This window comes from Phocoena sinus, chromosome 1 (assembly GCF_008692025.1).
Source record: "Phocoena sinus isolate mPhoSin1 chromosome 1, mPhoSin1.pri, whole genome shotgun sequence".
In the NCBI taxonomy this organism is placed as follows: Eukaryota; Metazoa; Chordata; class Mammalia; order Artiodactyla; family Phocoenidae; genus Phocoena; species Phocoena sinus.
In genome coordinates this window covers 145,362,028-145,374,738 of record NC_045763.1, presented here as the reverse complement: position 1 = coordinate 145,374,738, position 12,711 = coordinate 145,362,028, and the positions used below count along the sequence as shown (strand labels likewise).

At 35.6% G+C, this 12,711-nt stretch overlaps 1 protein-coding gene across 1 annotated transcript in view; it reads right to left on the bottom strand.

Moving 5' to 3' along the window:
- NSL1 (NSL1 component of MIS12 kinetochore complex) overlaps window positions 1–12,711 on the bottom strand; it is a 40,410-nt gene that overhangs the window by 21,125 nt on the left and 6,574 nt on the right. Inside the window, exons 3-4 of the mRNA XM_032639963.1 lie at window positions 10,741–10,871; window positions 8,980–9,034 (exon numbers count right to left, since the gene is read on the bottom strand). Of these exons, the coding sequence (XP_032495854.1) occupies window positions 8,980–9,034; window positions 10,741–10,871 (186 nt within the window). The remainder of the gene's footprint in view (window positions 1–8,979; window positions 9,035–10,740; window positions 10,872–12,711) is intronic.

Below are 12,711 nucleotides of genomic sequence, written 5' to 3'. Positions count from 1 at the left end.
ATAAAAAGGAACAAAATTGGGTCATTTGCAGAGATGTGGATGGACCTACAATCTGTCATACAGAGTGGAATAAGCCAGAAAGAAAAAAACAAGTATCACGTATTAATGCATATATGTAGAATCTAGAAAAATGGTACAGATGAACCTATTTGTAGGGCAGGAATAGAGACACAGACGTAGAGAACGGACATGGGGACACAGCGGGGGAAGGAGAGGGTGGGACGAATTGGGAGATTAGGTTTGACATAAATACACTACCATGTGTAAATACACTACCTGCTGTATAGCACCAGGAGCTCAGCTCTGTGTTCTGTGATTACCTAGATGGCGGAGGGCGGGGGGGAAGTAGGGGGAGGGAGGTCCAAGAGGGTGGGGATATAGGTAGACATATAGCTGATTCACTTCACTGTACAGCAGAAACTAGCATAACATTGTAAAGCAATTTTACTCCAATTAAAAAAAAAAAAGACAGAAAATAACAAGAGCTGATGAGGATGTGGAGGAACTAGAACTCTCGAACACTGCTGGTGGAAATGTGAAATGGGGCAGCCACTTTGGAAAACAGTTCAACAGTTCCTCTAAACATAGAGTTCCCATATGATCCAGCAATCCCATTCCTAGCTATATATACTCAAGAGAACTGTAAACATATGTCCAAACAATAACTTGTACACAAATGTTCATAGCAGAATTATTCATAACAACCAAAAGCAGAAACAACTCAATAGCTATATATTGATAAATGGATAAATAAAATGTGATATGTCCATAAAATAGAATATTTGGCAAAAAAAAGAAATGAAATACTGATACATGCTACAACATGGACCTCGAAAACATGCTAATCCAAAGAAGCCATTCTTAAAGGATGACATATTACATGATTTAATTTATAAGAAATGTCTAGAATAGTCAAATCTATAGAGATAGAAAGCAGATTAATGGTTGCCTAGGGCCAAGGGAGAGGGATGAGAGATTAGGGGGAGAATGTGGGGTTTCTTTTTGAAGTGATGAAAATGTTTAAAAATTAATTATAGTGATGGCTGCATAAAACCCTGTGAATATCGAGTTGCACACTTTAAATGGGTGAACGGGATAGTATATGAATTGTACCTCAATAAAGCCACTAGAAAAAAATAAGTGTCAAAGATAATGATGTAATATATTCCATATGGTAAGTGAAAGTAAATAAAACAAAATTCAAGAGCATGAAATAAAATCTAAGAGTCTACCGCCCACAGACTTTTACTCAAAGTACCTAAGGAACCCATCAACAGAGTAGTAAACCTAGAAGGAAGCCATGACAGAGAGTTTGGAACATTTTGCTATAAATTTAATTAACCACTGAGTGCAAAAAAGTAGCAACTATTGAAGTGTTTTTTAACAAGAGAAGAACTAAAGTTCTAGACACAAACAAGAAGGAAAATTGGGGGAGGGGTGTGCTTATTCAGTGGGTAATGTGTAATAAAGTCCTTTTCTTGCCCAGGAGGGGACTTGAAATACTGAATAACTCCCGACTGTGTTAGATAACTTTAAAATTATAGTATGCTAAAATTTTACAGGTAACACTAAAGGAAAAGAAGCATAGCATATAGCTTCCAAACCAGAAAAAAGGAAAATAAGAGAATAAAGAAAAATCTATCAACATGATAGATGGCAAAAAAGAGGGAAAATAGTAAAACTCCTATATTTGGAAACAAAAAAATATTCAGAGCTGAATTGTGAAAGTTCTACATGTCATGTCTCGAGGATATGGCTAAAGCAGGACTTAGAGATAAATCTAAATGCATCCTTAAACATATTTATTAAAAAATAAGACTGAAGTAAACTTAAGTGTTTAACTCAAGAAGCTAAAAATAACAGAGAAAACTCAAGAAAGCAGGAAGACCACACTAAAGATAAGATCAGAACTCAAGGAACCAGAAAAGTAAAAAAACAATAGAGAAACTCAGCAAAACTAAAAGCTGACTCTCTGCAAAGACCAATAAAAACAAAGAAATCTAGAGCAAGATATCAAGAAAAAAGAGAAAGCAAAAACAAACAACATTAAGAAATAAGCATATGTGGAACAAATTTTTTTAATTACAAGCAACTACTACAAAGTTTCATACCAACATATTGAACACATGGATGAAACAGACTATTTTCCAAACAAATACTACCAAATTTATTTCAAGAAAAAATTAAAAACCTGAAGAAATCAATAACCATTAAGTATACTAAATCAGTTAAGTCAAACTTACCCCCATACATACCCCAGGCTCACACAGTTTTATACATGAACGTTATCAACTCTTCAAAGAACAAAAAACCTCCAACATTTAGAAACTGTTTTATGAGGGCAGCATAACCTTGATGACAAAACTGGAAAGGGACAGTATGGTTTGTTTTTTTCATTGAAGTTCACCTGCTTTACTATTATTTTTTTCCTTATTAGAGTATAATTGCTCCACAATGTTGGGCCAGCTTCCACTGTACAATGAAGTGCATCAGCCATATGCATATCTATATCCCCCCTCTTGAACCTCCCACCCACCCCACCCTCCATCCTGCCCATCTAGGTCGTCACAGAGCACCGAGCTGAGCTTCCTGTGCTTTACAGCATGCTCAGGCAGGCCATCTTTTTTACACATGGTAGTGTATACATGTCACTCCCAATCTCCCAACCCGTCCCACCCTCCCCGCCCCTCCCCACCATGTCCACACATCCATTCTCTACGTCTATGTCTCTATTCCTGCCCATTCAGTATGTTTTAAAACACATGTTTATTTTTTGTGTGACTACAGATGCAAATATACTATAGGTTAATATACTAAATAAAACACAGGTATAGAGTATAAGTAAATTTAATTCAAGTGTATAACAGAAAAAATATACTAATGAGTGTGGGGTTTTCTCTATGAATGCAAAGATAACCATCAGAAAAATCTGTCACTGTTAACTCACCATATTAACAGTTAGAGACAAAAAAGCATATGATCTAGGGGCACAAGGGAACTTCATGAGTGATGAAAAATTCTATATCTGAATTGTGGTCACAGTTACATAGTTGTATACATTTGTCAAAACTCAAACTGTATGCATAAAATTGATGTATTTTATTATATGTAAATTATACCTCAATAAAGTTGGTCAAACAAGTATATGATCTCAGTTGATGCAAAAGAAGTGTTCAATAAAATTAAACATTTATTCATAATTTTAAAATATCATGGCCACTGGGCTTCCCTGGTGGCGGAGTGGTTAAGAATCCACCTGCCAATGCAGGGGACATGGGTTCGAGCCCTGGTCTGGGAAGATCCCACATGCCATGGAGCAACTAAGCCCGTGCACCACAACTACTGAGCCTGCACTCTAGAGCCTGTGAGCCACAACCACTGTGCCCGCATGCTGCAACTACTGAAGCCCGCTCACCTAGAGCCCGTGCTCCGCAACAAGAGAAGCCACCGCAATGAGAAGCCCGCGCACTGTAACCAAGAATAGCCCCTGCTCGCCACAATTAGAGAAAGCCCGCGCAGCAACGAAGACCAAACACAGCCAAAAATAAATAAATAAAATAAATTGAAAAATATATATATATCATGGCCACTATCATTACTAGTATTCAACATTACACTGGAGGTTGTTTTTTTTTTCAGTTTTTGGTTTTTTTTCCTTAAAAATTTTTTTGTTGAAGTATAGTTGATTTATAATGCTGTGTTAGTTTCTGGGGTACTGCAAGCTGATTCAGTTATACATACATATATATATTCTTTTTCATATTCTTTTCCATTATGGTTTATTATAGGACATTGAATATAGTTCCCTGTGCTATACATTAGGACCTTGTTATTTATCTGTTTTATATGTAGTAGTTTGCATCTGCTAATCCCAAACTCCTGATTTATCCTTCCCGCACCCCCTAAATATTTATAATGGAGGCTCTAATCAATGTAATAATAAGACAAAAATAGAACATGTATAAAGTTAGGAAAAAGATAAAACCTAGCATTACTTGCAAATGATATGATTATCTACATTTTTTAAAATCTAGTTGAAATTAGATAATCCATTAGAACTAACAAGAGTTCAGCAAATAAAAATCGACGGTATTCCTAAACACCAGGAATATTCATTTACAATGTGCAATCCCAAAATATTACTATTTACAATAGCTACAAAAAGGTATCTAGGAACAAATAAAAGATGTGTAAAACCTATGTGGAGAAATTTATAAAATACTGTTTTTTCCTTAAAACCATCTTTATTACATGTCTTTAAACACTTCTCTACATGCATTACAGAATATCTTATCAGATCCAGTCCCTTAAATAACACTGTTTTCAACATAGCAAGCAGGCAGCACTCTTATAAACATCTTTATTACATGTGTTTATAAAACACTATTGGAGGACATTTTGAAAAACCCAAAATGAGATATAATATGTTCACAAATGGGAAGACATATATTGTAAACGTGGCACTTCTCTCCAAATTTATCTATAAATTAAATGCAATCCCAATCAAATCCCAATAAGATTTTTCAAGCAATTTTACAAGTTGATCCTAAAAATTCCTATGGAAGAGTAAAGGGCCAAAAACAGGCAACAAAATTTGGAAGAAATTGCAAGATATCAAGACTTCTTTTAAACTACAGAAACTTAAAAAGTGTGGTAATGGTGCTGAGACAGCCAAGTCAACGAATAACGTTAAGAGAATCCAGAGGAATTCCCTGGTGGTCCAGTGGTTAAGACTCCACATTTTCACTGGCAAGGGCCAGGGTTCAATTCCTGGTCAGGGAACTAAGATCCCACAAGACGCGGGCCCAGAAACAAAAAAAGAAAAAGAGAGACAGAGCCCGGAAACAGACCCCCAAATACATGGAAACTTAGTATATTAGAGAGTGACATTACAAAGCAGTGGAAAAGAGATGGACTATTCAATAAATGATGCTAAGACAACTAGCTACCAGTACAGTAGAAATTAGATCCCTTCCTTATAAATTTTTTTAAAAAATTCGGTTGTATTCAAGACCTAAACATGATAAGTCTATAAATAAAATAACAAAGGATCTTTATGTCATTTAGATAGACACTTAAAGGCACTGAAAGAGCATTTATAATGGAAAAACTCTGGTAAATCCGACTACATTAAAACTTATGTAAACATATATGTCATTATAAAGTTAGAAGACAAGCCAAAAATTTAGAGCAAATATTTACAGTGCTCATAACCTAAATACCCATAATGTGTGTGTGCATGTACATTCATGTGCCTGTGTATATGACTCTTAGAAATGAATAAGGAAAATTCAAATAACCCAACCAAAAAACGGGCAAAGAATATAAATAGGGAATTCAAGGATGCTCAACCTCACTTTAAATACTATCGCATGTCGATCAAATTGGCGGAAAAAAAAAAAAATACAGAAAGCCTGACAGTAAGAATTGTTGGCAAAATGTAGAGAAGCAAGAACTTTCAAACATTGCTGGTGGGATGGTAAACTGATACGACTCTTTTGGAGGGGTAGTAAAGCTCATATGTAATAAAGCTGAACAGAGACAAGCCCTGTGGACCTAGAAATTTTGCTTTCAGAAATCTACCCCACAAAATATGTGACATATTTACACTTTACAAGGACACAGGTATAAAAATATTCATTGTAATATTGTTTATAACAGCCAAAAAAAAAAAAAAAGAAACTAAGTGTCCCTCAGTAGAGGAATGGATTTACAGAGGTGTATTCATACTCAGGAATATTATTTAGATACTAAATGAATAGAGAGATATGTGTGTATAAAATACTGAGGGGGGAAAATAAGTTGCAGAATGATATGACTGGTATGATACAATTTATGTAAAATTTTAAAACAAATGCCATACATTGTTTATAGATACATTGATAAAGTATCAATAAAAGCATAAAAACATGGATAGGAACGGTCCACTAACCTTGAGGATGGTGGTTACTTCTGAAGTAAGAGGGAGTGGAATGGGATGGTGAAGGGTACAAAGAAAGTTTCAACTGTATCCATACCTTTTAATTCCTAAGAAGGTCTGACCCAAGTTTGGCAAATTTGAATAGCCCTTAAAAATAAGTGGTAAATACAAAGATGTTCATTATGTTATGCTCCATGTTTTCTATATGTTTGAAATATTTCAAGAATTTTTTAAAAAATCAACTCTGCTTGAGGTGTATGCAGAGGACTGGAAGAGAATAAGAGTGAAACAGAAGACCTTCAGGAAAGCACGTCTACAAATCCTGGCTAGAGTGATGGTGACCTAGATTAGAGGTGACAATAGAGAGGTGAAGAGAAGTGGATGAATGTGAGATTATATTTCAAAGGAATAATTCGTAGGACTTATTGATGGATTGTAGATGAAGAGTTCAGGAGAGGAAAGAATCAAAGTTGACTTCTCACTAAAGCAGTATGTAGGTGAAGGTGCTGTTTACTCGGATGGGGAAAACCGGGAAAGGAATCAGTTGGAGAGCATGAAAGAATCCTGTTTTATGTTTATCTCTTATTTCTACTCAGACATAAGCTCTACGGGGAGAATCTTTTTTATCTCCATATCCCCCAGAGTTCCTAACATAACTATGTCAAATAATTGTTATATACATTGCTTAAGTAACAGGTTTTGAAAACCAGACAACCTTCTTTAAAAGTGTCAGCTTTCAGGGCTTCCCTGGTGGCGCAGTGGTTGAGAGTCCGCCTGCCGATGCAGGGTACATGGGTTCGTGCCCCGGTCCGAGAAGATCCCACATGCTGCGGAGCGGCTGGGCCCATAAGCCATGGCCGCTGAGCCTGTGCGTCTGGAGCCTGTGCGTCCGGAGCCTGTGCTCCGCAACAGAAGAGGCCACAACAGTGAGAGGCCCGCGTACCGCAAAAAAAAAAAAAGTGTCAGCTTTCAAATAAGCCTGATATCACTTAATATTCTAATAACAAACAAAATTCCAAAAAGTTCTCTAAAAAGTTTTCCCATGTAACTTATTCAGATTTTTAACTTCTACACAAATTTATGCTTTCCACTTTTCTCCTAAGCCATTTTAATTAATTTCATATGATTTTATCAGTTGAATGTATTATAAGCTATGTAGTATTATTAGGTGTACCACTGTAAAAGAGACAGGATTTATTTTATTTTATTTTTTAATAAATTCATTTATTTATTTTTGGCCGCATTGGGTCTTCGTTGTTGTGTGTGGGCTCCTCATTGTGGTGACTTCTCTTGCTGTGGAGCACAGGCTTCAGTAGTTGTGGCATGTGGGCTCAGCAGTTGTGGCACACGGGCTTAGTTGCTCCGCGGCATGTGGGATCTTCCCGGACCAGGGCTCGAACCCATGTCCCCTGCATTGGTAGGCGGATTCTTAACCACTGCACCACCAGGGAAGCCCAGGGATAGGATTTATAATAGGGTTATTATTACATAGCATCTCCTTATAAACTACTACTTATATATTTTAGTTACAGTTTACAGACCCCCTTATCTCATGTGATTCATAACAACCTCAATGAGTAGGCAGGACATTTCTGTAACATTTAGTGACAGAGCTGGAATTCACACCTAAAGCATCAGGCTATGTAGACTTCATCATAAAGAAACTGAGGCTTGAAGTCAAGTGACTTGCCCAAGGACATCCAGCTAATAAAACAATAAGTTAATTTTGCTGTGCTTAAAGAGCTGCTGGTATTCTAAGCTTATAAACATTATGAAAATGTATAATGACAAAAATCTCAAAATTTATCCAAAAGATAGATTCTAATTATTTGCTTAACTGCGAAGTCAGAATCACATGACAAAGAAGATTTTTCCACTAATACTACATAACTGGAATGGTAGGAAGAAAATCACGTAGACTGTCAAAGGATCATTTAAATAAACCTGTTTTCCCTCCTAAGATAAAAAGGTTAACCAAGTTTCTTTGGAGAATTAACTATAGTTAAAAAGTAATACTTGAGTATATTGTGACAACACATTTTTCAATTATTATTTTTTTGTTGTTCAAAACCAAAACAAGTATATGTCAACCACTGCATTTTGGCAACTAATCCTTTTTAGTAAACCATGACAATTAAGTGTTAGGTCCTAGGTCAATTTTTATTATCAAATACAGTGAGTGCTGTGATTTTAACCAATTTCAGAGTATCTTTACTTCCCCCTCTCAGTTTATCTCATTGGCTTGGGACACTTACGAAGGGCAAGGGGACATGTTAGAAAGTAAATCAGAATTCAACAAGGGTGAGGTACTCAAAGCCATATGTATAGAAATCCCATACAAATAAATCAAGGTCTTAACTGTTTTACTGATATTTCAGAAATGGTACTTTTGAGCACCAAAGGCAAATTTCAGAAGGTCTCAAGAAAACTGCTAGAAATTTTTAAATGTGAGAATAGTCATTTAAAAATACATATGATCCACATTTTTAGCAAAGTCAGTTCTATTGCTGGATTTACAAAATTGGTATAAATTTTATTTCTTTGTGATTTAGAGGATGCACCTAAGTGGAAACAGAATTGAGTTCAAAGGCATAACAAGTGTATGTATCTCTTCTTAAGTTCAACATTATATTTTTGTTGGATTTTATTCTGTAAATGATGAGAAACCAGTGATGGTTATCACACTAAGGAGAGACACCATGAGTGTTTTAACAGTATAACTTTGGCTGTAATGCAAAGAATGGATGGTTTAATAGCATTAGAGATGGGAGGGTATTATAACAGAAGTTAGAGATTGACAAGGTGTTATAATAGTCTAGGTCAGGAGAGTGCTTAATAAAAGTCCAGATTCCTGGGTCCTAGCCCTGGAGATTCTGAGTCGGAAGGTTTAGAGCAAGTTCTTATAATCCTAAGTGAAAAAAAGAGTTAAACACTGATGACTGGTAGTGAGTTAGAGCATCAAAGGGAAGATACCCTGATGCTGAAACCTTTAAAAGAGTATCAGGAACTCCTGAAAATTACAAGCTCACGCTTAACTTTTACCATAAACACTGACTCACCTGGATCAGGGTCATGTTTTAGGTCCAATGAATGTACAACAGGGTGGTATTGCTTCTAAACATAAAATAAATTAAAATAGATTTAATTTAACAACTTAGTGCCTCATACAAACATTTTCTTCAGTTTATATAAGCAAATATATTATTAGTCAGTAGTACCGTTCTTTTGCCAAAAAAACAAAAACAAACAAAAAAACCCAAAATTAGATCCTGAAAATCTGTAGGGAAGGGAGGAGAAAAGAAAAGATCAAACTAAGACTGAATTATACCTTTTATAGTATTGCCACCTACTGCATACACTAAGATATAGCACCATAAAAAAGCATAAGAGGGAATTCCCTGGTGGTCCAGTGGTTAGGACTCCACGCTTTTGTTGCTGAGGGTCAGGGTTCAATCCCTGGTCAAGGAACTAAGGTGCAGCCAAAAAAAAAAAAAAAAAAAAAAAAAAAAACCAGGAAAAGCATAAGAAAAGCAATCAAGCAAATTAGAGGCATAGAGATGGAATCTTGTGTTTATACAGTACAAGGTAGTTTTCAAATTATGAATGGACTGGTTTTCAAAAGTTCATTTTAAGAAAAGTGTTTAGAACTCAGAACTCATATTCCCACAGAAACTGTTTTAAAAAGTGGCCAGAAAGAAAAACGTGGCCAGGCCACTATCACATCAGCACACTAATGCCTACCTACGTATCCTGTGATACACTGGGACTGCAATAGCAGAACTATAAGAACGGGATCCAAAATTCAGGCAAAAAGAAAGAGAAGAATGTCTCTCCTTTCTCTTGCCCAAAGTAGCAGAAGCCAAAAAGTTTTTGTTGTTGTTGTTTGTTTGTTTTTTAAAAAAAGCTGTCTTTAGTATCCTCACCCCATCCATTTTGCATCAATTTTAAACTTCCACAGCAGTACCCCACCTAGGCCGGCCAACTTCCTTTCTTTTATGCAATACTGATTACTAGGTTTGGGTGGGGGAGGAAGGGTAGTAATAGAGAGGGAGGTGCTGGAAAATAAATACATTTTTAATGTTTTTCCCAAGGAAACTTTAAAAGTGGATGAGGCAAAGGGTGTGGGGTATTTCTTGGAGGATTGACCTCTATGGAAGAAAAAAATGAAAAATTTTGCTTATAATTATTTTTTTCTCACAGAATGATAACTAAAATGTTTTAAAGAAAGTACCTGTCTTCACTCTCTAAAACAATTCCTGAAAGGAAAGCAACTAGAAAATTTATATGTGAAAGTATGCTAATTTCAAAAACTAATGACAAAAAGTAAAGCACAATCAAAAGCAACATGTATGTCTCACTCCACAGGCAATGCCATTCCCAGCAAACCTACTTCCACCTCATCATGATTTTTGGAACAAAACAAATTATACACAATTCATAAAGCAAATTTTGTTGTTACAAAACAGGTAGCCAATCTTCATCATCAGTTTAACTAACGGGTCTTCCAAAATACATAAACATATACCAAACACAAATGACGGATAGAAGGAAAAGGCTTAAAAAATACATTTCTTTTTCCCTCCTGGTCTCAGAATTAAGTCACTGTCAGTCTTCTATCTTCAAATTCTATTTTATTTTATCATCAGCTGTATTCAAAACCTAGTGTGACTTAGAAGGAGACAAACAGTAGTAACTGAGGCAGGAAAGACAAAGAAAACAAAATGTCACTTACCTGCACTTGGATCTCATACTTTAATTTTTTTACTGTAGTAAAATAGACATTACATAAAATTTACTATTTTAAAGGTAAATCATCTTACCAGAATTTCTTGTTTTGCTTTTATGATTTTGATGACACATTCAAGGATCTTTCTGGGATACTGCTTACGTTTTGTGGCTATATCGACTATGATTTCATCAAACTGGTCTTCAAGGACTTTGATATCAGAATCTATTTCGAGGGAAAAATAATATCAAAAAATTCCTTAAAACACATTTTTTAATATTCTATATGAAAATGTAACATAATAAACTAAATTTAGAAAACACAAAATTTAAGGAAAACAAATACGGCAAGTTAATGGATGCTCCACTTTGGTAACTGATTCATTTATTCATTGAACAGTCGATTACTTACTGAGCCCCTATGGAAAGCCGAGCCTAAATCAGAGAAATACAAAGATGAACATAACATAATCCCTGTTCTCTAAGAGCTCACGGTTCACTGGAAGAAACAGACATACAACTGCAAAACAACTGAATAAATACAGTAGAGGTATGAACAAAATGCTATCTGGACAAAGAACAGTGGAACACTAACTCTGCCTTGGGAATTTAAGACTTTAAAGAGAAAATAACATTTGATTTGGAACTTGAAATGTAAGTGTAAATCCACTGCATAAAAGAAGGTAGGGAAAAAAATAATAGGGAGATGCATTTGAGGCAGAGAAAACAGTATCTGCAAGATCAAAGAGTCTTTAGGAAACAGAAAAAGATCTAAATGGCTGCAGGTTAAAGTATAAGGAAAAAAGGATGATAATATATAGAAGAGCCACACTGTAAAGAACATTTAACATCAGGGATGCTAATAAGTTTTGACTTTGTCATGTGGTGAACCAAAGCCGTGACAATAGCAGTGAGTGGAATAGCTAGATTTGAAACAGGTACAACTGGATAAGTGGTAGGAAAACATAAAAGATATGGTGACTTTAGAGTTTCTTTGATTTGGCTAAAGCTATCTTATCAGTTGCTTTCCTATGTTTTAAAGTACAGTTGACCCTTGCACAACGTGGAGGTTAGGGACACCAACCATCCTTGCCGTCAAAAATCCAAGCATAACTTTATAGTTTGCCCTCTGTGGAAACTTTAGAGTTTCCACATCTGTGGATTCAACCAGCTACAAATGGTGTCGTACTGTATTTGGTGAAAAAAATCCCTGTATGAGTGGACTCTTGCAGTTCAAACCTGAGTTGTTCAAGAGTCAAATGTACTGATTCTCAAACTCTGAAAGAATGAATAATCACCTGGGGAACTTGTCAGAAGTGCAGACATTTTTTTTTACTTTTTGAAAAACAGCTTTATTGAGGTATATCTGTCATACAGTGAGCTGCACATATTTAAAGTATACGATTTGATAAGTTTTGACATATGTGTATACCCTTGAAACCACCACTACAGTCAAGATAATGAACACAACCATCACCCCTAAGTTTCCTAATGCTCCCTTGTAATCTCTCCCTCCTGCTCCTCCCAAACTGCTCTCTATCCCCAGGCAATCGCCGATCAAATTTTTGTCACTATATTCTAGTTTTCATTTCCTAGAATTTTACATAAATGAAATCATACAGTACATACTCTTTGGTAAGGAGAAGTGCAGAAATTTTGATTCCTAGTAGAGTTCTCTGGAATGGGGCCCAGAAATTAAGCACCCCAGATGAAATGAATGCAGGGGATACATCAACTTTATTTTGAAAATCACTTTAAAAAGTAGCAAATATTAAGTAGCTAAAAATACTGAAGAGCTAGGTCCTCAGCTTAACTGGTCTTACGTCATTTGTGTTCTGCTATGTCAAAGTCTATCATAGAAATAGATCTATTTATTTTATTGAGTAGAGCTTCATTAGGGAGAAGTCTGAAACATGTTACATATTTTGAGAACATTTTGAGACACTGCTGACATACATCAGCATAAACATATATATCATAAAGATTAATGAGGTATATATCATGTATGGCCTTGCATTCATGAAAAAAATATTCACCAAGTCCAATTAAATTACTTCTTCTGAGAA